The 27751-nt window shown below is 40.4% G+C and overlaps 1 protein-coding gene across 3 annotated transcripts in view; it reads right to left on the bottom strand.

Moving 5' to 3' along the window:
* IQCA1 (IQ motif containing with AAA domain 1) overlaps nucleotides 1-27751 on the bottom strand; it is a 199567-nt gene that overhangs the window by 145763 nt on the left and 26053 nt on the right. For all 3 annotated transcript variants that reach the window (XM_037850163.1, XM_037850161.1, XM_037850162.1), the window contains one exon: nucleotides 9549-9754. In XM_037850163.1, coding sequence (XP_037706091.1) covers nucleotides 9549-9754 — 206 coding nt within the window. The remainder of the gene's footprint in view (nucleotides 1-9548; nucleotides 9755-27751) is intronic.

Here is a 27751-nt window from a genome sequence, read left to right on the forward strand (position 1 = left end):
TGCCTGAAGCTCTTTGGACAGGGACTATGTCCACCATCCCCAGCTGGAGAATATTTCTAGAGCTCCCTCAATGCAAATCCCTGGAACCCTAGATTGGTGTAAACTGGAGGAGGAGAGGTAGGAAGCCTTCCAGGTCTCCCCTGGTCCCACAGACCTCAAGAAAACATAGTTTAACGTACAGAAGTATATACACTGAGAGGGGAATTTTACTGCATTTAAATTGTATCTCAGTTTTAAAAATGAAAAATAAGCTAGCAAAGCATTTGAAAACTTCTTCCAGAAAGAACGCTGGTGAGCCCAGGGATCTGGGGGCAGGTGGTTCCCCTTCCCTGCGGACTTATGTGCGTTCCGTACTGGGGACGTTTGTTTGCTTGTTTGTTTTCTGTGCTGTTACTGTCCCTGCCATCTTTATGGCTGACCGGACCCCCACCCCTAGCAGGGCTTTCTCCTCCCGCTTCCACCACTGCCCAACTTCTTTTGTAAACCGGGGCCCCAAGAGAACTTAAGGCTTTGGCATTCAGCCTCTCAGATACAATGGCCCCAGACCCCAAGAAAGAAAACACGGGGTACTATGGATACGGCATATATCCCAAATTGCAAAGTGTGTATCTAAGAAGGCGAAGGCCTTCCGAAATGCTTAAAATTGAGGGTCTATTTTGTACCACCTGTCATTCTAAGGGCTTTGCATTTATCAGTCTACATTATCCCCTACCTATGAGGTAGGTACTATTATTAGCCCCATTTTAAGACGAGGAAATGGAGGCACAGAGAGGTGAAGTAACCAGCCTTAGGCCACACAGCCTGTAAGGGGCAGAACAGGAACATGACCCGACACCCTGGCCCCAGGGCTTTTGCTCTGATTTACAAAGCATTTGTTTACTATAAATGGTGGGCAGGTGACATTCCTAACAGGCTCACCCTGCTGGGGACCAAGATAATCCAAAATCCACAGCCTCTACCCTTAGCCATTGCTTCTGAGTGATCACCTGTTGGCTTAAAAAACGAGATAAAGGCCAACAACTCACATCACTTCCAGAATCCTTAAGCTTCCAGGGATTTACAAAGGTCCACGAGGATCTGAGAAGTACCCCTGGATCAGTTCCACAGCTATCATCTTACTTGGGGGCTGTTACTTCCCTCTGGATTGAAGGGTGAGCTGGAAGTCAGACATATGCGCAACAGAGTAACAAAAGGAAGGTGGGAAGGAATGGTGGGTGGTCCACAAAAGGGCCAACTGGAGTTTCCATTTGGAAGGACCCTATGGCCTGGGAATCAGTCCCGGCTTCCAGAGATGGCAGCTACTCGGGTGGGCTCTGAGGGGGCAGGGAAGAGACCATCGCGTCTCCAGGGACTAGTGGCCGCGGTCCCATGGACTTACGGTGGGCCAGTCAGTCTAATGGGCATTACTGCCAGGACCCCTTTATGATTCCCTAAAACAAAGCTTCTCAGTGAGTCCTGGAACGTAGATGGCAGCTTATGACAGTCCTCAGCCAGGAGCAATCCCAGGGGTAGCAACCTGTGCTCTGAAAACCAGTGCCACCACCGCGGTGCTATCCAACAGCCTGCAGCGACACGTGCCTATCTACATACGAATTTAAATTAAGGAAAATGCAGTGAAAACTCCAGGGCCTCAGTTGCACACTCCCAGTGCTCAATGGCCCCATGTGGCTTGCGGCTGCCATACTGGAGAGCCCTGGCAGGGACCACGTCCACCGCTGCAGAGCGTCCTAGTGCACAGCGCTGAACTAGGGTGATGCACGCTTCTGCAGTCTTATCCTTCCTTACAAAGACTATCAACGAGTGAAAGGGTCAGAGTGCTCAGCTCATCAGGTCGCTGAACAATGCCCCCCCCACCCCAGAATCTGTCAACGTTACATATGGAAAAAGGGTCTTGGCAGATTTCTTAAATTAAGGATTTTAAGGTAGGGAGATTATCTGGATTCTCCTGGTGGGCCCTAAATGCCGTCAAGTGCCCCTGTGAGAGACAGGCAGTGGGAGATGCCACACGAACAGAAGAGGTGGCCGTGCGGCCCTGGAAAAACTGAATTCATCAAAAGTAATTTAAAAATTGACTTAAAAGTAAATCTCGGTGTAATCCCTTTCGGCAACTATAAATACTGACTAAATGAGGTAAGAAAAAGTATCCTGAATTGTGGGAGTTATATTAATTGTAACTTCTAATAAATTGTTGCGCTGTCATTTTGTGTCTACCGGTGTTTGTTGTGAAGATGGATCATGTTTCATGTTTCAAAAGACAATATTTGCTTTTATTTGTCTTTGATTTAAAAAAAGCATAAAGAAGGATTTTTTTCTAAGGACAATCAGATAAATGTAATCCAATTATGAAAAGAAATTTGCCCTTAACCTAACATAACTTCAAAAGGAGGACTGCAGTTTTGCGAATGACATGTAGCAGATTGTGAGAGTGGCTCTGACTCAGCCTCCAAACACGGGGTCCAAATAGCAGGATGGAGTGTTCTCCAGGGGACCCGCCAGCGAGGGCTGCATCTTCAAAGGAAGCCCATAAACTCTCCCTGCAAACAGGGGGACCAACTCCCGGGGTGACGTGAGGGCACGCTGAGGTCTCCCACGACCCTCTGGGACCTTAGGTCGGGGAAAACAACTTGCGTTCACTGCCAGCCCCATCCCACATCGCTATTCTTTCACCAAAAGACGATTTCCAGAATCGTTACGAAAGTATAGCGTTAATCTACTTTTCTCAATTTAGGGATTTTTTAAATTAAGAAATGTTGATTTTGGATTATCCCAGATTGATTGCTTTTCTTTCTTTCTTTTTTTTCCTAATATTTAATTCTAGGCCTTTTATTGTAAGAATAATACTTACTGAAAAAAAGACTTCTAACAGTACCAAAGAATATAAAATAAAAAATAACACCAGAGGACCCCAGAGGTAGCCATGTTAACAGTTTCTTGTGTATCTTCCCAGATATTTCCCATGCATATGCAAACATATATTTAATAAGTTAAACATGTGTGCATGAATTTATGTACATAAAACTTATTTGAGATTATAATTGTGCATAGTGCTTTTAAGTTGCTTTTGTCATTTAATAAATCAGAATTAAAATGTCTATATAAAAATAAAGAATCCTTGTATTTTAGAAAATATTTTTGTGAGCATCTATTCTCTGAAGTCACAAGAAAACGGGAAAGTTCCTGATGAGGAAGTCCATGAACACGGGGCACAGCATCCTCATTTACAATGAAAATGAAGGTTTTGATTATAAACCAAAGTGACTTAATCAGAAGACTTGATTCTTTTGAAATGATGCCTTTCCACCTAAATTTCAGTGATTGCAGTTGGCACAAAATTATCCCAAGTATATTTTTTCCAGACACAATTGCACAATTGGATATGAATAAAAAACTGTAATACATTAGCTTGAACTTGGCTCTTACGTGTGCAGTTTATGAGTCAGTCTCCTTTTCTTAGTGCTCGACACAGTCCAAATGGGGCGTGCAGCTCATGCGGAGGAGGGGCACACGGGTGAACAGATGGTCACAACCCGGCACAAGTAATAATGGCCTCCATGGTTATTAACAACCCTGTCACGTGGGGACTATTCTTGTGCCCATATTGCAGACAGGGACACTGAGCCCCAGAGATGTTATGCGACTGGCCCCAGGCTACACAGCTATTTAGTGGGGACCAAGGATTCCAACTCTGACAGTTTGTGTTATTAATCATTGTGCAAAACTCTCCGGAGGAGAAATGCAGGGGCAACAGGGAGGATTTAGAGGGCTTTCCTGAGGGTCAGCTCTCCACGCCGAGGAGGGGGTGTCAGTGAGGCTAAGCCGTGGGGAAGGGAAGAGAAGGTGGGCGAGTGGGGGTGCAGCCTGGGGGCTTGAGCCTCACCCTCTGGGGTCTCAGCCAAAGAGGCGGTCAGGAGAAGTAGGAGCATCTGGCCAGTGCACCTCTTCTCTGCCATGTGGGGCACAGGGTGGGGGTGTGATGACGGGGGATGTGTGGGTAGGGGATGCTCGGTAGAGGGTCTGAGGGAGCCCACCCCTCCCCAAGGCCGGTGCCTGGCACCACCTGTGCTCCTGGAGGGCGTGGAGGCTGCGAGGCCTGGGGAGGGGGCACCCAGAGAGAAGACGGGGCAGGCACAGGGAGCAGGCGTGGCTGCACAACGAAGCCCCCCACTCCCACAAACCAGGAAGGGGGGCTGCTCTCTTCTTGTTGGACAACACACGCCTGTGAAAAGCAGGAAGGACGCTGGAAACCACGGTGCCCGGGTCCCCTCCCCTCTTGGCCCAGCCCCCGGTGCTGGTGTGAGGATTTACAACTTCCCTTTGCGCTCGGATGCCACAGGGGCCAGGCCCGCTTGGCGAGAGGCAGCCGTTTCAACCGACACCAGGTCTACCCAAAATAGACAGCTTCCCTGGAGGAGACTATTTTAAACCAGAAGAGACAGGGTTACCTGCAACTGGCAAGTTCAAGTTTCTCTTACACAGGGAGCAGTAGTGGGAGTTTGAGAGCCAGCTTAGTGATTAGAAAACGGAATTTTGGAATTCTGGGTAACAGAAAAACTTGCTATTTTTAAGAACGAAAACACTGGAATTTTGTTGATCTAATTCCATCGCCTTGATGTATTTATAAGAGCTTTACTGAGGTATAGTTGATAATTTTTGCGGTATAACTGCTCATATTTAAAGTGCACAACTGGATGTGTTTTGACATATGTATGCACTCACGAAACATGAAAAATGGGGAGGAAAATTGATAAAGCAAAGAGGGGATATGTGTATACATAAACATCTCCTCCCGACAAATGCTTTTCTCGCCCTCTACATCAGACAGAATTTACCCACTGTGAAACGTTTCTTTTAAATAGTCCTTTCATTTGAAATATCCTCTCTGACATATGTAAGTTTGCTATATAATGTCCTTGATAAATATGATGTGGAAAGAATAACTCACAAATTTTATCAGGTTTGAATTTTCAAAAATCTTCAAATTGCATTTGTAGTAAAGGACAGAACATCTCCAGTTGAACACATGCAATTGCTACACCTAATATTCATGAAGAAACTTTGCTATAAAATTTAGGTACTATTGAAGAAATAGTGTATTAGAATCCCACATAAGGTTGATACGAGAAATTTATAGCAATTTAGTTTCTCCTAAATCATTGTGAAATTACATATATATATATATATAATATTATTATGTTATCTATATAATTATCTATTGCTGGGTGTTCTAGTTTGCTAATGCTGCCAGAAGGCAAAACACCAGAAATGAACTGGCTTTTATAAAAGGGGGTTTATTTGGTTATACAGTTACAATCTTAAGGCCATAAAGTGTCCAAGGTAACACATCAACAATTGGGTACATTCACTGGAGGATGGCCAATGGTGTCCGGAAAACCTCTGTTAGCTGGGAAGGCACGTGGCTGGTGTCTGCTCTGGAGTTCTACTTTCAAAATGGCTTTCTCCCAGGTCGTTCTTCTCTAGGCTGAAGTTCCTCAAAACATCACTCTCTCTTAGTTGCACTTGGGGTATTAGTTGCACTTGGGGTATTTGTCCTCTCTTAGCTTCTCCAGAGCAAGAGTCTGCTTTCAATGGTTGTCTTCAAACTGTCTCTCATCTGCAGCTCCTGTGCTTTCTTCAAAGTGTCCCTCTTGGCTGTAGCTCCTCTTCAAAATGTCACTCTCAGTTGCTCTTCAAAATGCTGCACTTAGTTTCTTCTGTTTGTCAGCTCATTTATATGGCTCCAGTGATTTAATTTTGACCCACCCTGAATGGTGGGGTAACACCTCCATGGAAATTATCCAATCAGAGTCATCTCCCACAGTTGGGTGGGGCACATCCCCATGGAAACACTCAAAGAGTTACAATCTAATTAACACTAATATGTCTGCCCACACAAGATTACATCAAAGATAATGGCGTTTGGGGGGACATAATACATTCAAACTGGTACATTCCACCCCCTGGACCCCAAAATGACATTATCTTTCCATATACAAATTATATTCATCCCATCAAAATATCACAAAAACTTCAATCATTTCAGTAACAATAGTTAAGTACAAGATCCCATCAAAATAAGTTATAGGCGTGGTCTGTCCAAAAGCAAAATTCCTTTCTGACTGTGGACCTGTAAACTTAGAACAAGTTATGTGCTTCCAATATACAAAGGAGAGACATTTATAGGATAAACATTCCCATTGCCATAAGGAGAAACTGAAAGGAAAACAGGGTTCACAGGACCAAAACCAGCAGGACAAACTCCATTAGATTTCAAAGTCTGAGAGCCATTTACAGAAAGATGTTGCATCCTTGGGGCTTGAGAGAGCGGGAGTCTAACACACCCCTAAGGGCCTTTGCGGCAGCCCGTTCCTCTCCAAACGCTGGGGTGAATGCTCCAACATATCCACACATTGGGGAGACCACCTTTTCGGCCCCACCCTCCTCAAACATCGGGGCAGCACCCAGATTCTCTTCCATCTCCAGGGCACACGCTCAACCCCTTCAGAAGAGTGTGGTGGCAGCCAGGCTCTCCTCATTCCCCTGGGAATGTGCTCCACCCTCTTTGGGGCCTGGGCTGGCAAAACTCTTCTGGAGCATCAAGGCAGGTGGAAGGCCCACCCTCACCCTCCAGGGCAAACTCACCCTTTCCATGCATGTGGGCTGCTCCGCTCTCCCAGCCCAAGACCTCTTGACTCCAGACCTCAACCTCCATGGCTCTGTCATTGAAGAAATTTTTCCTTCAGTTTGTTCCTTGTCTGTCTCCTCCAGTCCAGACCCGCAGCGGCTCCATCTATAAAGATCTCGCAAAAATTCTGTTGGCTTCGCATGAAGCACACGGGTCAAAGCTGTCAGACAATAGGACTTTCCACAAATCCTTTCTGGATAACTCCATCTCCAATCTTGGCTTGTACTGAAACGGCGGCTGGGTTCCATGTTTGGTTAAATCCTCATGTTGGGCTGTAGCTTCTGGGCATCCACCCCCTGGAAGCCTGGAATTTTCCAAACCATCAGTTTCTGGTTTCTTTGAACCCAAGAGTTCACTTCTAAATTTAATTCTCTCCACTCGCATTTTACTGTAAGCTGCAAGGAGAAGCCAGGGTACATCCCCCACATGTGGTCTGGAGATCTCCTCAGCTAAGTATTCCAGGTTGTTGCTTTCAAATTCTTCCTTCCATCTGACACCAGGACTCAATTTTGCCAAATTCTCTGCCACTTTAAAACAAGGATCGCCTTTCTTCTAGTTTGCAACAAAACATTCATCATTTCTGTTTAAGGCCTGTCAGAAGTATCTTTAGAGTCCATATTTCCACAGTCTCTTCAAAGCAGTTTAGGCCTTCTCTATTAAGCTCCTCACAATTCTTCCAGGATCTTCCCCTTATCCATTTAAAAAGCTGCTCTGTCATGTTTGGTATTTGCAAACTCAATAGCAAAAGCACCCCACTATCAGTACCAAAATCTGTTATAGTTTGCTGCCAGAATGTAAAACACCAGAAATGAACTGGCTTTTATAAAAGGGGTTTATTTGGTTACACAGCTGCAGTCTTAAGGCCATAAAGTGTCCAAGGTAACACATCAGCAATCGGGTACCTTCACTGGAGGATGGCCATTGGCGTCCAGAAAACCTCTGTTAGCTGGGAAGGCACGTGGCTGGTATCTGCTCCCGATTTCTGCTTTCAAAATGGCTTTCTCCCAGGACATTCCTCTCTAGACTTCAGCTCCTCTTCAAAATGTCACTCTCAGTTGCTCTTGGGGCATTTGTCCTCTCTTAGCTTCTCTGGAGCAAGAGTCTGCTTTCAACGGTCATCTACAAACTGTCTGTCATCTGCAGCTACTCTCTCAGCTCCTGTGCTTTCTTCAGAGTGTCCCTCTTGGCTGTGGCTCCTCTTCAAACATCACTCACAGCTGCACTGAGTTCCCTCTGTCCATCAGCTCATTTATATGGCTCCAGTGACTCAACTTAGACCCACCCTGAATGGGCAGAGCAACACCCCCATGGAAATTATCCAATCAGAGTCATCACCCACAGCTGGGTGGGGCACAGGTCCAAAGAAACACTCAAAGAATTACAATCTAATCAACACTGATACGTCTGCTCACACAAGATTCCATCAAAGATAATACATTCAAACTGACACACTGGGTAAGAAATTACCCCAAAATGTAATGGCTTAAAACACCACACAGATGTCAACTCACAGTTTCTCAGGGAGGGAACCAGGAGTGGCTCAGCTGGGGGCCTCTGTCCCAAGCCCCCACCCACCCCAGGCTGCAAAGGGGTGTCATCGCAGGGTTCGCCGCGGGCAGGGCCACTTCCAAGGTCACACAGGGGTCAGTCCTTCGCAGGCTGCTGGAGTGAGGGTCTCCATTACCTGCTGCCTGCTGACCGGTCCCCCAACCGCCCCTGAGCGCCTGGGCCCCTCCACCGGGCACCCGCACAGCAGCCAGCTGCCTCCCCAGAGCCGAGTGGGAGAGCAAGTGGGGGAGCAAGAGGGCCGCGAGATGGACACCGTGGCCCATCGTCTTGGCCGCAGCCCCTTCTTTGCACTTGAATTACTGGGTCCAGACCACACTCTAGGCAGCGAGACTATCAGGAGGTCGGGGGTCATCGGGGGGCAACTTAGTGGCACCCTACCACAGCTAGAACAGCTTTTAAATTAACTTTTTAGAGGAAGTTTTGATTTCCAGTCACCAACAAATTCTCTGGCGCTGACTGGCGACCGACGTTGGCATCTGGGCATCTCTAAACCTGGCTGATTCTGTGACGGATCCACAAGAGAACACAGATGGCCAATTCTGGCTCCCGGCGTTCCTGGGACTGATCCCAACAGTCTGCCTGCCTGCCTTCTCCTCTCCAAGTAAAACACATTTTAAAACTGACCTAGTTAGGTTAGCTACAAAAAGCGTTTGTTCTCCTGGGTGGAGAAATGCTCTAATAAAGAAAACCCTTCAAAGTCATCTTGGTAAACAAGTTTTAAATAACTTGGCATTATATTTAAGAGCCTTTATAAAGGTGATGACCCCAAATACATGAGAACCTGGGGTCTTGTGCCCAGAACTCCCACCCACCCATCATTTCAGGGAGGCTGTGGGCCCAGCTGTCAAGTCCCCAGGAGTCAGCAGCTGCCCGAGAGATTACAAGGGACAGAATCTAGAGCCTCTGACCAGAGACGCCAGCTAGTCCCAAGGCAGGGGAAGGGCAGCATGACCTCGGTGGTGCTGGGTCCTCTGGCTTTAGGACAGACCCGGCCGGTGAAATCCTACCCTGTCCTTGGGCCCTGGAGCCATCCATGAGGCCCAATTCCCTGTGGTCACAGATGCTCCATGTGGACCAGGTTTCCAAAAACAGGACACAAAGCAATCTCATTATATATACATATATACACACATATATATGTATGTATATACGTATAAAGGAATTCCTGAATTCTTACCCTTAGCATTCCACTTTTCTAAAAATAAAGTCAAGACCCTCTTGTACGGCTTAACAACATACAACAACTTCAACCGTGGAAGAGACTGTCCAGATCTGTCTCTGTGCATCTCAAACTCACCTGCACTCGATGAACCACTGCCGGATCTGGTCTTGAAGGCTCTCCTTGATGTCTGGACCTTCTACTGTTTTCAGATCATCTTTGATTGTAACCATGGCTTCTCTGTAGCTCTCTTCATGCTTGAACTGCACCTCATTTCGCAGGCAGTTCACCTTCTCAGCCCGGAGTACTGTAGCACTGAGCTGATTAAACTGGGGTGGTGGGTTCTGAAAATATAAGCAAAAAGGTTTGACATCAGAAAATTTAGAGGGCTGGAGAAAAATGTTAGAATCTAAGTGAAAACATCAATATTTCCAATAGTGTCCTACTAAAGGCTCATAAGAAATATATATCAAATAAAAGAATCAGATCTGGCAGGAAAATGTGAAGAATTGATTCACCACCATGGGGAGGAAAAATGGGGATCATTCCTGCACTATTTCTAGCATGTCAGAATCAGTGGGATCAGAATTTGATAACAGAATTAGGGGGACAGAGTTAGCTTGAAAAATGCATATTCAATGAATCTTTTATAAAAAGTGTTCAAACTACAGAAAATAAAGCTTTCCTAAATCATCTTGGTTAGCAGAACAACAAGAATAGAGAGTAAGAAAATATTTGAAGTGAGAACAGGTGAAGAGTTTTTGTGCTCTGACTTCAAGGAAAAAAGAAATGACTCCAAAGTCAACTCTGGAAACATCTATTCTCTTGTTAAAGACCTCCAGAGAAGGAAATTCAACAGCTGACTCCAGGCATTCACTTTAATTTTAAACCATATTGTTAGAATGTTCTCCCTCGAAACCTACTGGGCAGCAGGTCAACAAATGTTTGGTTATTAAGCACCAATTAAATGCTCAACATTGTTCCAGCATCTTTGGAGGATGGTGGTAAGAGAAAATACAAAAATGTAGACATAATTCCTGTCTTTTAGGGATTTAAAATGAAGGTGGCAGGGATAAATTAACATATGACCTCATTAGGGAACGATTTCCTACATTGTGGGACTGGATGGAAAGAACTAACGTGACTCAGAGAAGGAGAAAGAGCGCAGAGGATGAAGTAGAGAAATCCAGTGGCGTGTGGGAGCCAGCCAACTCGTGAGATACAATTATTTTGTGAGCTGGCTGTTAAGCACAGTCACTGTTAAAAGCTAAATTATATAAACTTACAATTGGATAAATATATTAGAAATAAAGGTAATCAATACTCAAAATTTGTAATTTTCTAATTATTTTACCACATTTTGCTATCATCTATTCTCTTGAGGTTATTTATGTCTGTTGTATCTCTACTGTGAAAATATATGGTAATGGCCTGTTACTGCACCTATTTTCCCAACATGTATCCATGTTGGTAGCCTGAAACAGACTATGGCAGGATTATTTACACAATGAAAATAAACAAATGCTATAAATCAGGGCTTGGTTTATTGTTTCACTTTGATTGTTTAGACTTAAGAGAGTGATACAGAAAATGTTAATAGCACAGATGAAACATAAATGCATATCATATCTGTATTGGTTACACTGTGAATGGTACCAAAAAATTGAGGAAATATTCTTCCAAAATTCAAAAACCATTATCTTATTCAGGGAAAAAGTTTACGAGTTTTTAAACTGATGAACAATTGAAATTATAATATATGTCTTTGCTGTTTCACTTTTGTCTTCCTCACAAATGCAAATTAAATTATCAGTCATTGTCATCAGAACTGCATTCGTCAATTGCAACCACAGGTTGGCAACAGATACAGGTTTAGTAAAAATCAATGAGAGTATTCTGTGAGAATTAATTGGCTCTATGGAATTTGCAACAAAGAGTAGTGTATATACTATTATTGTTTGTAAATTGTGTGTATATATATTTTAAGTCACTTAAATAGACTTACAATAAACTTACGTTTAATATACATGCATATATATTTTTTCCCCCAGAAACCCATAGTTAAACATTTATCAGCACACCACTGGGTGAAAACAAGAATAAAACCCAGTGGTCTTGGAAGGTTCTACCCATTATTCATTCATCGCCTGCATTCGACCCATTGCCCACTGTCCATGAGCATTCCTTTGCTTCTGGAGGCTTTGTGGCATGGGATGGTCTAAGAGCTCTCCAACTGTAGGGCAAAGCTGTCCCTAAAAGATTTTTGTTGAATCCAAAGCATAAAATGAGTTTCCTCTTCCTGGTAAAGGAACTAATATAAGTAAAGGCACCAAAATGGAATAAGAACTAACCATCCTTGTATTCCTCAGACAACCCTACTTAGACCTAATACTTTTAATGCAGCACCAGGGTCAACTTCGTAATATTTTATTTGGAGTTTTTACACCCATGTTAATAAGATAAGATGGTCATTGTTGGGATGGAGAAAATGTTCTGGTTAGATTTGAGCTACCTTAGCAATAAGTATTAATTAGGAAGCTTTACATTTTTCCCAACACCCTGGAAGACTCCCTTGAAATTCTGATAGATTTTCTCATTAAAATATCTGAGCCTAGTATCCACTTTAATGCTTTTAGGTTTGGATTCTATTATAGTCATTATGAATACTGCACACTTGCTCTCTTTTTTTGGGAAAGCATTTGCTTTTAAGTTATTATTATACAATTCATTTTTATTAAATTGACACAGGCACATAATTCAAAAATACATGTTTTATTTTAGAATAGTTTTAGATTTACAGAAAAATTGTGAATGTAAGTACAGAAAATTTTCATATACCTCACACCTAGTTTCCCCTATTATCACCATCTTACACTGGTATGGTGCATCTGTCACAACTGATGAACCCACTAAAGGATAAGAATGAACAAAGCTAACTCCACAAACTGAACTAAAGATAGAAAGGGAACAATGAAACAAGAAAGTGTGTTAGATAGAAACCATAAAATAGATGGAATGATTATCTCCAAATATTTTATTCTTGCAAAATAATAAAATTCCTCTTTTAAATAATTCTCAGATTTAGGTCTTTAAAATTCAGTTATTATACAAGGGAGAAGACTCAATCATACTGACACTGAGAAAGTCAAAACAAAGGAATGTAGAGAGTTATGTCAGGGGCTTTTGGCTAAACGGGTAGTGTAAACACTCATATCTATCTCTGCTCCTTCTGCAAAACCCACAAAATGGTATTAAATGACAATAAAGGACTTAAAATGTATAAACTCACAAAGAGAGAGTGAGCAGAAGTAGGACAATGTTGAATGGGCGATAACATGAGAATGAATGGCAGGCGGGTAATGACTTAGCCTAGCCAAGAAAGTGGAAATCCAAGGCCCATGCTTGCAAGAGGCAAGCTGATGAGACCCCCTAAAAAAAATCCCAGAAAGTCTTAAGAATGGGAGGAACCAGGTACCTTGGGTATCTTGGAAGGCAGGTGTGTTGGGAAATAGCTGAAAATCCAGAGAACTCTGAAAAAGATCTGTATAAATACCAGGTTCCCTCCACTCCCTTCTCAATCAGACATCTCTGGCTTCCCAACTCTGGCCAGAGTCTGGGGTCTCTTCTTGAGAGGGACTGAGACAGATACGTAGTAAACTTGGGACCCCAGGCACAGCAGGGGGTGGGGCAAGACCTCGTTTTCTGAGAAAGGGAGAAAGTCCACACCCACAGCAGTGAGGCTACCAGCTCCCTTCCTCTGCTTTGCGGTGAACCCTCAGGCAGCTCAGCTTATACCTCTATGGGAACCGATTGGAGGATTCCCATCTGGAGAAACAAACCAGCACCAAAGAGAAGACATTAGATACTGATATGTGGGTCTCCCAGTAAAGCAACTCTGTCCCTACCAGTCAGCAAACCCCTCTTTGTCCTGCTTCCAAACAGCTTTGGAGGCCACCCTCCTATGGAAGAAAATACAAAGGGATCACCAGATACTTAGGAAAGACAGAGACCAAAACAAACCAACAGAAAAATAAGTTGGAAGGAACAAAATAAAACAAAATCATAATAATCTTGGATAAATAAGATTACTCAATCTAGAAATTAGAACATAATGCCATAAAAAGGAGACTCAAAGAACACAAAAAAGCTGTTGGAAATGAAAAATACAATCGTAGAAACTTAAAAAATAACAGAAAGAGTTGGAAGATAAAGTTAAGAAAACTTACCAGAAAATAGCTGAAAGACAAAGAGACGCAGAAGAGAGATGTATAAAGAGGAGTTCCAAGGAAAAAAAAGAACTAAGGAAACAGAAGAAGGAAATTGTCAAGAAATAAAAAGTAAAAGAAAATTCCTCATAACAAAAGATATGTGTTTTCAGATGTAAAATAGCCCTGGACTATGCAACATGCTAAACGAAAAAAAAAGTCCTACTCCAAGCAGATGATGGCAAATTTTCAGAGGGGGAGGGGGAAGGGGGGGAGGGGGAAGGGGAGGGGGGGAGGGAAACAGGGAAACAGGGACTGGGGTAGCTTTAGATTCTCAACAGCAACATCAAAAGCTAGAAGAGAATAAGGGCATTTAGACATGCAAGTTCTCAACCAGTTCCTAGACACTCTTTCTCAGAAAGTTACTTGAGGATGTGCTTCATCAATGCAAAAGGATAAACCAAGTAAAAAGGAAAATGGTCTTCTGAATGAGGGGTTCCAACCTAGGAGACAGGCATTTCTCAGGGGCAAAGAAGTCCCAGGAAGACAGATGTACAAGTAGAGAGAGCAAGCTACTCTGCCAGTTCAGGGTGGGAAGATGGAGGGTTCTAGATGGGGAAAAAAACAGGCTTCAAAGGGGAAAATACAGAATGGGACAACTGTCTGATATATTTGATGGAATTCAGAGGTGTTTTGTAATCTCTCAGAATTTGGAGACAGTGATAGTGATGACTGCTTATCAAAATAGGCTAATGAAAGAATGAGACAAGTATTAACTTCAGGAGAAAAAATTACATAAAAAAGGAAATGTGAGCATTTTTCCACTAATTTAAACGTTACTTAAATTATGTGAAGAGTTGTGGGATGTGGGAGTGACAAAATATAGTGCTAAGTCCTCATCAACCCTGTTAGGTCAGTGATAAGAACTAAATTAAAAAATATTTTAAAGTATATTTTTTAAATAGCAGTGCTATTTAGAAATGTGGTAGTAAACAATAAAAGGATTGGAAGAGGCTGCCTCTGAGGGGCAAGACTGGAAGGAGTGGGGAAGGATTGAGGGGTGGAGGTGTGAGGCAGTTGGGGAGGCAATTATTTGAAGTTTCAAAATTAGGGATATGCAAACCAAACAAACAAAAAACTACAAACACGCATACACACACAGACACACACAATGATGGGGATATGTCAGAAGGACATACAAGTCAACTGAAAGAGCTCCCAATGGACTAACCTGGAACAATTTGAGCAAAATAAATAAACAGTATGAGAGTATAACCCAAAGAATAAAATAAATATGCACAAGTTCATACTGATATAATAAATGATTGGATATATAAATAAGAGACAAATCTCCCATGCAGAATTCCAAATAATTCATGTAGATATTCTGCCTTCATTCTATTTCTACCAGTTACTTTTTAAAATTTTAGCATGTTAATTAACATCTATATTTCTATCCATGTCTTGCATTAATCCGTTGCTCTACAGCATCTTTGAACAAGCCCATGCTTTCACTTTCCTGCCCCAAATTCTCATATTATAGTCATAGATAGAGTAATTTTTTTTAATTAGCAACTATTTAACTACAAGTTATTCTGGTTTTGCTGTTTACCCATTTTTTAAAAAATAATACCCATCATTGTGGGTGTGAAGTGGTATCTCACTGTGCTTTTAATTCGCATTTCCCTAATGGCTAATGATGTTGAGCATCTTTTCATGTGCTATTTGGCCATGTGTGTATCTTCTTTGGAGAAATGTCTATTCAAGTCCTTTGTTCATTTTTAAATTGGGTTGCTGCCTTTTTGTTGTTGTTCTTTCTTGTGTTGTTCCATTTTGCTGAAGCACGTCCTTGGGCAAAACTTTCAGAGGGGATATGTACAGCCACAAATATTACATTTCCAAAAATTTCTTCATTTGGACCTTCCCACTTGAATGACACTTTGACAGTTCTCTTTGAAGATGCTTCTTCTAACTTGCAGAGCTGCCAGTGAGAAGCTTGTTGTAAATGTAATTGTTGCTCCTTTGAAGGTAAGCTGTTTTTTCCTTCTTGAAAGCTCTTAGAGTCTTGATATTAGGAGTCTGAAAGTTCATCAAAATTTATCTAGTGTGGGCATTTCTTCATTCATCTTGCTTTGTACTTGGTTGGCCATTTCAATATGAAGAATTACATCTCCAACTCCGGAGGTTTTCCTTCTATTATTTTTTTCCTCCATTTCTTTCTCTGCAACACCTGTTAGATAAATGTCAGACCACCAAATTGATCCTCCATGACTGAGTTTTTCTCTCATATTTTGCATCTCCCCTATTACAGGGTATTTCTTTAATTTTATCTTCCAGAACAAATTTGGCCTTCAGTTATGTCCATTATTTAGATTTCTTATTTACATTTGGGGGGTTATTATTGTTTTACTTTTTGAGCATGCTTTCAGTTCTCCAGAATTTTTTCATTTTATATTTTCTTTTTTTTTTTTTTTTTTTTTTTTTTCTTTAGTAACTACATTCATTTGCCTGGAGAATTTTTTTTATATGCAACATATTCTCAAATATATCTTAATATATTTTCTTTGGAGAAATGTCTATTCAAGTCCCTTGTTCATTTTTAAATTGGGTTGCTGCCCTTTTGTTGTTGCATTGTAAAAAAATTTTTTTACATATATTCTGGATATTAAAACCTTATCCAGTATATGATTTGAAACTATTTCTCTCATTCTGTAGGCTGTCTTTTTTACTTTCTTGATAATTTCCTTCAATGCACAAAAGTTTTAAATTTCCATGAAATCAAATTTATTATTTTTTCTTTTGTTGAATGTACTAATTTGTTATTTCTTCCAAATATTCTTTTGCTCATGAAATTTAAAAATATACAGACTCTCAGTTCCATCCTGGGTTTGAGGTAGAGCCAAGGAATTAGGTTTTTCTGGGAAGTCCTCAGCTGATTCTAATTATCCAGATTTAGGAAACACTAACTGCTCTAAAGCATGGTTCAGCCAATTGCTTGCTTTTGTAAATAAAGTTTTACTCAAATGCAACCACACTGATCATCGTTTACTTATGTACCGTCTACGGCTGCTTTCACGCTACAGTGAGAAAGTGTAGCAGCTGTGACAGAGGCTGTTCAGCTTGCAAAGTCTAAAATAATAATGATGATGATGGCACTAACTAAAATGAAGGGGAAGGAGATGGAGGAAGAGGAGAAGGGGTAGGAGGAGAATCTGTTGTTTAAAACAGGAATCAGAGAAGATGACACAGGAATCCTGAGCTCTTACCAGTGCACTGCTTACTCGACAGAACCACTCTTCATCTTTACAACAATCCCATTGGACAGGAATCATTATCACAGAAATAGGAAATGCAACCAGAGGGGCTCGTTAACTTTCCCAACTTCACCCGGCTGGTCAATGGCAGAGGCAGGAAACAACCCCTAGTTTATCTATTCCCAAGCCACTCTCTGGGATTTTAGGACAGAATGCCTGGGTTTAAATCTTAGCTCTGTCTCTTGCTATTTTTGTGATCTTGTACAAGGAACTCAATCTGGAAAGGCTCAGTGTCCCCCCTGGAGGACGGGGACCAAACCAGGCTGTGAGGGCTAAACGCAGCCCTCCAGGGGAAGCCTGGGTTCAGGGAGTTCTTGGCAAATGCCTGCCAAGCTTGGTGTTGCACCAACAACTAAGTGGGTGAAAGCCGGGACAGCCAAGGAAAGAAACTTCCAGCAATAGGGAAAAAACCCATTAAAGTCCATTTCCAGAGCTGCTGAAAAGGTATGTGGACAAAACTCATATTTTCAAAGACATTATCAAAACTATAATTTTAGTTAATTATTTGGAGAAAAATCATCTTCAAGCCTGAATTCATGTCATATACTAAAATAAATTCCAAATGGATTAAATAGTTAAATGTAAACACACACACACACACACACACACACACACACACACACACACCTGCACACAATCTCTAAGGCAATAAAAGAACCTATGAACTTCTGGAGGTGAGAGGAATTTCTAAACTCAGAAACCAAGATGTAGATGCTGATAGAAAACATTGTCCACTTATGACAACAAATCAAGTGACAAAAGAAGAAAAGACCATCACATTTCAAATATTTGATAAGAATATGAATTAGTAAGCCATGCAGGAAATAAGCCAATTTTCTATTTATTATAATGGGAATGCACAACTTTATGATAGGAAAAAGCTCAAAATTACTTTAAAAGTAAATATTGAATGAGAATTATAGAATCATTTTTAAGAACAATGTTAAAAGCAAATGATTTAAATTGTTCTGCTATGCAGATCTCAAAGGCATGAATTTCTTATGCATTTTTTATCAAAATAGATAGGAATTTCCTTTATTTGATCATTAAAAAATTCCAATTCTTTTTTTTAATTTTTTTAATTTTTTTAATTTAATTCAGTTTTATTGAAATACATTCACACACCATACAATCATCCATGATATACAATCCACTGTCCACAGTATGATAACATAGTTATGCGTTCATCACCACAATCTATCTCTGAACATTTTCCTTACATCAGAAAGAACCAGAACAAGAATAAAAAATAAAAGTGAAAAAAGAACACCCAAATCATCCCCCCATCCCACCCCATTTGTCCTTTAGTTTTTATCCCCATTTTTCTACTCATCCATACATTAGATAAAGGGGGTGTGATCCACAAGGTCTTCACAATCACACTGTCACCCCTTGTAATCTACATTATTATATAATTGTCTTCAGGAGTCCAGACTGCTGGGTTGGAGTTTGGTAGTTTCAGGTATTTACTTCTAGCTATTCCAATACATTAAAGCCTAAGAGGTGTTATCTATATGGTGCATAAGAATGTCCACCAGAGTGACCTCTCGACTCCATTTGGAATCTCTCAGCCACTGAAACTATTTCGTCTCATTTTGCATCCCCTTTTTGGTCAAGAAGATACTCTCAGTCCCACGATGCCGGGTCCACATTCATCCCCGGGAGTCATACTCTGCGTTGCCAGGGAGATTTACACCCCTGGGAGTCGGGTCCCACGTAGGGGGGAGGGCAGCAAGTTCACCTGTCGAGATGGCTCAGTTAGAGAGAGAGAGGGCCACATCTGAGCAACAAAGAGGTACTCAGGGGGAGACTCTTAGGCACCATTACATACAACTTTAGACTCTCCTTTGTGGTAATGAGCTTCATAAGGGCAAGTCCCATGCTCGAGGGCTCAGCACATGAAACCGCCAGTCCCAATGTTTGTGACAACATCAACACCAGTCCAGGTGAGGATGTCCAACACATCCGCACCTTCCCCCAGATCCTCAGGGCTGGGGAGGGGGAGGCTGTAAATATATTTTTTATTATCTGCCCAAATTACTCTAGGATGTGTCACTATTTCACTCCAGCCTATACTAACCTACCCTATCTCACTTCCTATTCAAAGTTCCATGCAATTGTGGTGTTTGAACAAATCGACTGTAGAGTTGTACCATTTAGAAAATTTAGATCCTGTACCAAATAGATATCTATTCCCTTGGTCTCATATGAAAGCTGAAGTTTTAAAACAATCAGTTTCAACCTTTATCCTTTGGCCTGGCTTGCCCTGGTCTTAACCAGACCTGCTTCATTCATATCACTAATTGAAGTCTGGGCTGTTTTTCAGCTTTTTTTTTTTTTTTTGACAGTGGCTGTATGCACTAATACTGACATTCATATCTGCCGAGCTCTAGCTCTGAGTTTCAGGTGTCTCGGAGATATGCATTGTTCCAGAGACCAATCAGGTTATACGCTAGGGGATCAGCATCTCAAAGTTTAGAGATAGGCCTTACAATTCAGGGATAGAAAAAAACTCCAATTCTTATATCTTCTAGGTATTTTTTCACATCAAGCATTTACATTTTAAATGTATGAAAGATAAATTTATCATTCACATAGAGAGTTTTATCTAATACAACCAAGGGCTGTTTCAGAGTTCATCATTTTCATGAAGAGCTTAACACGGATTCTCTGCTACAAATGAGCAACATGTTTTGATCTGATGAATGTGTAACACCCTTTTGAGGTCTTGTAGTAATGTAGCGATTCCATGCTGCATCAGCGAGTCACATCAGACTGCTTCCCCCAAGCCACGCTGCTCATATCCCTATGTGCAGATTTCCTTCATAGATGTGCACACGTACGCTGTATTCCAGCTGGTTTTCCCCACCTTTATCCCTAAAAATGAACCAATGAGTAGAGGACTCTGATCTGTGTCTCCTCAACAGCTCTGCATTTAACAAAGCCCCTAGCACTTTCATGATCTATGACTAAGACAGAAAACCCTCAGCCTCTGGCTTCCTGTTATGCTGTGCCCCACCGGCAGTGACAGCCCTTTTCTCTGCCACTGTCTCCCCCTACATTTCCTTAATGCTGGACACCTCCACCTTCAGAGGTGGAAACGAGGCTGTGACCATCCCATTGAACAGATGGGAAGAGGGAGGTTCAACGTCAAGTGGCTTTCACTAGTCTTTCTGCGCTCCTAGGCAGCCGGTGACAAGGCTCCCTACCAACTCCTTGCCCTGCCTTTCTCCAGGGACACCCCGCTGTGCTGGCAACACGGGTGTACTCATGTGCGTCTCTGGGTGCAGACTTTCTCTTTCAAAAATACATCGGGGCCATTTGTAGCTTATTTCTCTAGTTTTTTTTTTTTTTTTTCCTTCAAAGATATTTTAATGTAAGTTTTTTTGACAAACATATTTAAATTCTTTTTTTGTGTGCTTTTTTTAATCTTCATTTTATTGAGATATATTCACATACCACGCAGTCATACAAAACAAATCGTACATTTGATTGTTCACAGTACCATTACATAGTTGTACATTCATCACCTAAATCAATCCCTGACACCTTCATTACCACACACCCAAAAATAACAAGAATAATAATTAAAGTGAAAAAGAGCAATTGAAGTAAAAAAGAACACTGGGTACCTTTGTCTGTTTGTTTGTTTCCTTCACCTATTTTTCTACTCATCCATCCATGAACTAGACAAAGTGGAGTGTGGTCCTTATGGCTTTCCCAATCCCATTGTCACCCCTCATAAGCTACATTATTATACAATTGTCTTCGAGATTCATGGGTTCTGGGTTGTAGTTTGATAGTTTCAGGTATTCACCACCAGCTACCCCAATTCATTAGAACCTAAAAAGGGTTTGTCTTAAATTGTGCGTAAGAGTGCCCACCAGAGTGACCTCTCGGCTCCTTTTGGAATCTCTCTGCCACTGAAGCTTATTTCATTTCCTTTCACATCCCCCTTTTGGTCAAGAAGATGTTCTCCGTCCCACGATGCTGGGTCACATTCCTCCCCGGGAGTCCATATCCACGTTGCCAGGGAGATTCACTCCCCTGGGTGTCTGATCTGATGTAGGGGGGAGGGCAGTGATTTCACCTTTCAAGTTGGCTTAGCCAGAGAGAGAGGGCCACATCTGAGCAACAAAGAGGCATTCGGAGGAGGCTCTTAGGCACAAACCATAGGGAGGCCTAGCCCTCTCCTTTGCAGCAACGTCTTCCCAAGGGTAAAACTTATGGTAGAGGGCTCAACCCATCAAACCACCAGTCCCCTATGTCTGTGGTCATGTTAGCAACCATCGAGGTGGGGTAGGCCAATACCCCTGCATTCTCCACAGGCTCTAGTTGTTTTGAATTGAAAGGTTACCATATCTTTAGGTCCTGTGTTAATGAGCAGCTCTTCCTTTGGGCTAAAACATCTTTTACTCTTTAGCAACGCTGGCTGGTCATACGGAATTCAAATTTGTTAACTCGCCCACATAACAGCAACCCATTTAAAAATAAATTACGAATATTAAGGGGGAGGACAGAGACACCATAATATATTATGTATTGAAATACATCAGCTGTAGAATAATGCATCTTAATGAAGGCTTCCCATGTGAATAAACCATTATATTTACAAGCCTTCCACAGTTAATGACCCAGAACTGGATAACGAAACCTACATTTATAGCAAGGTCCTCTGTCAGCAAAAATATACATATTAATAATTGATGTTGCTGTAAAAATAGGACATAATATGCTGCTTTCTGAGTTTGTGGAGATAGGACTACATGGTCCATTAGCTTGGAATGCTTATCTAATGTTTGATGGGCTTTGTCTTTAAAAATCCTTGTTCATAATTTGCTAATATTGCAAATAAAATGGACATTTGTCCAAATGAAAATCTGTTCAATTTATCAGTCACAAATATCCTTGCAAATGAGTGACTTAATGCTGGAAACTTTCTGGAGAAGGGCCTTGTCTTGGCAGGGAGGGGGGTGCACTTTTTCATGGTGCTTGGTTGTCCCGAAGGCGACGACCAGAGCAGCGAGGGAAAGCGACACATCGATTCCAAGCAAACGACCATCTTGCGACTTCTCTTGCCATCGGAAATGCAGAGATTAATTAGCCCTGCGCACCTCCTGAACACAGTGTGTGTCACTGTTCATTAGTGAGCACTTAGAGGCAGCCTCTTGCACGGATCATTGGACTCGCACAACACGCTTCTTGTGATCATTTTGCACCTCGACAACCTCACGCTGCAGAATGAAACTGCCCTCTGGTTGCTCCATTTCAGGACTGTGTGGAGGGTGGGGGTGGGAGAGGGTGCTTCTTAGTTTATTAAAGTACCCATTTTGTGTCATCATTTTGTTTCTGAATAATATATTTATATATCTGGGTGTATACAAATGTACTCATACAGATGAGCCCAGAAGGACGAGTGGAAAAAGACTGTGCAGAGAGCTAGACCCTATGGTTTCCTTTTACCCTCTGCCCTTAGTAAAGTTATGGCAAATCTCTATTTTAGGATGCCACAATTTTAGCGGAGCTTCATCTGCTACTTTTGGGTCCTACGTTCTTTAAAACTGCTTTAAAATAAACACCTGGATGGTACTTAAAATGTGCTAGGCACTATTTTAAGTGATTTACAAATATTAGCTAGTTTCTCTCTCGTAATAGCCCTGTGAGGCAGGTACTATTATCTTCATGTTATATATGAGGAGATGGAGGCACAGAGAGGTCAAGGAATGGCCCTGGGTCACACAGCCTGGAAGTGGCAGGCTGGAGCTTCCACCTGAGACATCCATCTGCAGAGTCTATGTTCTTACCCACTGTGCTCCACTAGGCCTCTTCCCTGATAGATTTCCTCTGGCTTGAAACATTTTGTCTGAAAATGATTTTTTATTGGTACCTGAGATCATACTTTTAACAGGCTTATTTCACGTTCACAAATTTGAGTAGTAAAGGACAACAAAGGCCAAGATAATTTACATTTTAAAATCAGTTGCACATGTATTTTATATAGCAGCTTATTTGGAAATATTTTGCATTTTGTTACAGAGAAAAGTTATCATACTTCTTGATAATTTTCTAATGTATTCAATCGTTCTGTTATGGTGACAATGCACCATAATTCTCCAAGATAATTAACACTGGTCACCATTTACTAAGAGCATATCCTGTCCCAAGTCCCAGGCTCGGCCCTTTATTGCTAATCTCAGGAAGTCCTCCTAACAAGCCGGAAGACAGACAGCACTACATAGGTGGAGGCTCGGAGGGAGGGAGAGTCGCTCCAAATCGCCCCTGGCACATGGCAGAGCTGGGCTTTGGCTCCAGGCCTGGCTGCCTCCAAAGCACACCCTTCCACGAACCACTCCAGAAAGAGGCTCCCTCCTCTACATCACCGAGCATCCCCATCTGGCCGAACACTACCCGTCAGAGCTGGGGCATGGCAGGACATGGACCCAGTTCTCAGACGCTGCCCTTAAACACTAAAACAAATCAAAATCCAGAAAACCACAAGTCACGGTGAATCTGTTTTTTAAGAGGAAATTTAGTTTTTGGAAACAAAATTATATTTTCCATCAAACATAATGAAGAATACACATGATGAGGTTGGACTACATAGTTTTTGGTTAAAAAATAAAAGTGTGATCATAAAAGAGCGTAACTTATTTTGATTCTCTGCTCATTTTGGCTTTGACAGCAGTTCTCCAAAAGGAGCCCCATGAAAATTGACAGTAATAGAAGCAAGACTGCAACGTGTGAGCTCTCCCAAGTTGGGTCCTGGGAAGGGGGCCACACGCCCTTGGGTGCTCGAGGTCTCACTTGGGGTTATTTGTTATTAAGAAAAATGTCTAATTTATTGACTAAAAATTAATCTAGAATATAGCTTGTTTCATGCCAGAAGTTGAAAGTGAACAGAGTTTTATGGTGCTTTTAGGATTTGGCTGATTCGTTTTAAAATGACAGGTCTTCCTTTTTAATAAGTGTCCCCCCCAGTGTTCTTCATTATAATGTGAACATGGATAGCTTCAGGGCAACATAAAATACATGATGGTCATGACTGCAGGGCAAATTATTTCAAAGGGATCCCCAGAACGAAATGTACCAAGTTCATTAAGTTTCCTTTTTCTTGATCCACCCCATTGGCTTTGCCAATTAAAATAACTGAACATGGATTTTTAGAGTGCTATTTATTTTCCTTTGTAGATTTTACAATATAAATATTTAAAATTGCAATATTACAGGATAATGGTAAAAGAAACATTTGGTCAAGAATTGAAGACACAATGATGTGTCCTGCTCTAATTGTGGTTTCAGTTACTGAATAGTCACTCCTGGAAACATGCCAAGCATCTCAGAAAAATAGAAGTATAGTTTTGATCAGATAAGTAAATGACTGATACATTAGCATAATATAACAGCATGATATAATGGGAAAATGAAATTTTCAAATGGATAGACAATATCTTAATCATTGTATTGTGGAAAAATATATTCAATTAAAAACATTTCTTGGATTTGGGGTAATGGATTTTTATGGTTATCAGCCAGTGAATAGAAGGTAACATTCTTTTGAAAATTGAATCCATATATTTCTCAATGGTGTAAAATTTCATCAGAACATGAAATATCAAGAGAGGACAAACTTGGAAAAAAAGCAAACTGAAGAAAGTCACACTTAATATAAAACAGACAAACTACTCTTTTTTATACTATGTAAACCGTTCAAGGTTGGGAAATTAATACAAACTTCTTTTATTTGAGCTGAGCAGATCTAAACTAGAAAGCAAAACTGAACAAGTATAGTAAAATAGAATTTCTCATGTTATGATTCTGCTTTATGTATATTTCTACAAGATAGCATTTTGCTAAGTTTATATAAAAAACAAGCAATTCCACCTTTGTATGGTTTCAGTGTAAGCTGTTAGGACTTTAGGGTGAAAAATAGAATTTGGCTGCTTCCTAAGTTACTGGTTGCACATAGTAGACATTCAATAAATAGTGCCCAAATTAAATTAAATTAGATAGAAATTTAACTGAATGTAAATTGTTGATTCAAAACTGCTGCTAATGTAAAATTTCATGCTAAACCTAGATTGTTAGATTGAAACTTTGGGCTGCTAAATGTATTTTTAAAGTAGAAAATTGGAGATAACTATATTTTTTTACAGTTTTTTTAATCTTAAAACTTAAATCCATATACCTTTTAAGGGCATTGAACAGAGAAATGACATCATATTGCTACTCATTTACCCGTCCAAATGCTCCAAACACTTTGGAGATCTTAGGAGGAAAAGCTAAGAAAACTCTATTGCTGTACGCTTTTTAAAAAATCGTTATGTTTTTCTAATTAACAAAGTAAAATCTGAACATTTTAGAAAATTCAGAAAATCAACCCCCCCCCGCCCCGCCCCCCATCGCCAAAATCTTCCAAAGTCCCCGCATTAAACAAGCCTATTCATTCTTGGTACATTTCATTTCTTTCTATGTGAATGAAACCATGTAATTCTTAATTCTGAATTTGCACCTTGAGCATCTTCATGTCATTAAAAATTGGTTGTAAACATACTTTTTAATGTTGGGGCGTTGCTACGTTATGTGGGTCCACTATAAATTATTTAAATATATCCCTGCTCTAGAACATGTTGGTTATTTTGAATTTTTCACTGTTAAAGGAACACTGTGGGAGAAATTCTATGTCCATAAACCTCTGTTTGCATTTTCGATTATTTCCTTAAGATAGAACTAAAATTTGGGATGGGAAGATGTAATAAATATTTTAAGGATCTTGCTGCATCCACTAACTGGCTTTCAGAAAAGCAGAGTCAATTTAACACAATTGTGTACAAAATCAAGCATCTTATTACATCCTTGTCAATAATTAAAGCTTAGAAAAACTTTTTTTTGCTCATAAGAGATATAATTGATCCTATTTCATTGATTCTAAGGTACCTATTTTTTGAACAGTTTATTAACAGATCTGAAATTAGGGATGGAAGGTTTGATTATTTGGTAGCATTTTCTTTCCTGTTGAAACATAAAATAAGATGCATCTTACAGTCCATGGCATAGTTCCATGAAATATAGTAGTATCTCATTTTGTTTTCATGTTTTTCTTTTACCACCAGTGAGTAGCCCTGATTTATAAAGAACCATTTCAGTATACACTTCAACATCCCAGTGAATTTTCAAATCATCACCTATAGATTCCTATTGATTCCAACAGCATGCCTCAACAATTGAAAAGCAAGAGCTAGGCGGGAAACGAAGGAGTTTTCAATTTCCAAAAATAAGTGTTGACTTGTCTATGAATTTCAAGATCAAGGGAAATGAAGAATGTGGGTAATAAAATCCAGATATTTCTTAAATCACATATGCCATTCTGAGATGATGTACCATAATTTTTAAGATAGTAAAGCTTGGACATCACAATTTCAGACATCAGAAACAGTATAATGGTATCACAATCCTTCACCAAGAAACTAGGATTTTCCAAGTTTCCAAGTGGGGTTGAATTCCTTCCTCAAGAAAAATAATTCACATTTTTCAGTTCTGTGCTGACAAAACACAGGTATTGCACACAGACAAAAACTCCAGGATAAGGGGCCACAGTAAGATGCAGACTATTCTAGAATGAAATATGCTTACAATCTCATTTGTAATTTAGAATGTGCCATTATAAAACGGATGAAAATTCTATCATAAAACCTGGAAGATGAGACTAAATTATATCTTAGCTATACTTAATAATATCCCTGACAAGTCTTTCAATTTATTTTAGATTCTAAAATTCTAGAAAAGAGAATTTAATATTTACACAACAAGATCTAAATAATCATGGCTTAAATAATCATGTTTATGGTTGAAAACAGAACCCACTGCCATTTATCAATTGCATAATGATTACCACTTGATTTTTTTTCTCTAAATGAAAGAAGAGGGAATGCAGTTATCAAAAATAAAAATTAAACATAAAAAGTAAAGCCCAGTGTAAAGAAAACTATATCCCTATGCCAGTTAAAAATATAAACTGCATTATTTTACACTTCTTACATTATTCTCTGCATTTCCACTGTTACAAATAGGAACAAAAGGAACAGTCATAAATTTCTATATTTACCCTACTGAGATAGACATTTCATTATAAGTACATAGAATTGGGGAAATGTATTGCAAATTACCCACTTATTATTTAATTAAATTTCTATTTAAAAAGCTACACACAAAAGGTCTAAACCATGACTCATATCTTTTTCCCCTCTAATATAATTTTGACCATGCATTTTATCTGCAATTTTTTTAGACATAAATACATGTTTATTGTAGAAAGATATAAGAATAAGAGAAAGAGTAAAGGTAGGGTCATAACCATATTTTACATTTCACAGTATATAGAGAAACTCAAAAACATCACTTCAAAAGATACACAATATGATATTTTAACAATGTTAACTATTTCTGGGTATCTATATTGTCTCCAATTTCTGATATGAGTACCTATACATTGTAAACTTTGCTAACATTCTTACTTCTTTCCTTAGCAAAGAAATTCCAAGGGTTGGAATCATTGGGCAAAAAACTGAAAATGTTTTTAATGTTTGTAACGAGTATGGACGAGAAAGGGGGGGACAGCAATTAAAACCTCACGGCATCCCTGACTGTACCTGTCCCTGCTTGTACCTGCCCCTGACTGGGTGTCATCGTGACATCTTTTGTTAGTATAGACTTCAAATACGGTTATAATTTCTTTATTGATAAACTAATTTTTTTCATATGCCTATTGGCAACTCATATTTTTTGTGAAATGTCTGTTAAGGTCCTTTGTTCCTCTTTCAATAGA

Source organism: Choloepus didactylus, chromosome 9 (assembly GCF_015220235.1).
Source record: "Choloepus didactylus isolate mChoDid1 chromosome 9, mChoDid1.pri, whole genome shotgun sequence".
NCBI classification, from domain to species: Eukaryota; Metazoa; Chordata; class Mammalia; order Pilosa; family Megalonychidae; genus Choloepus; species Choloepus didactylus.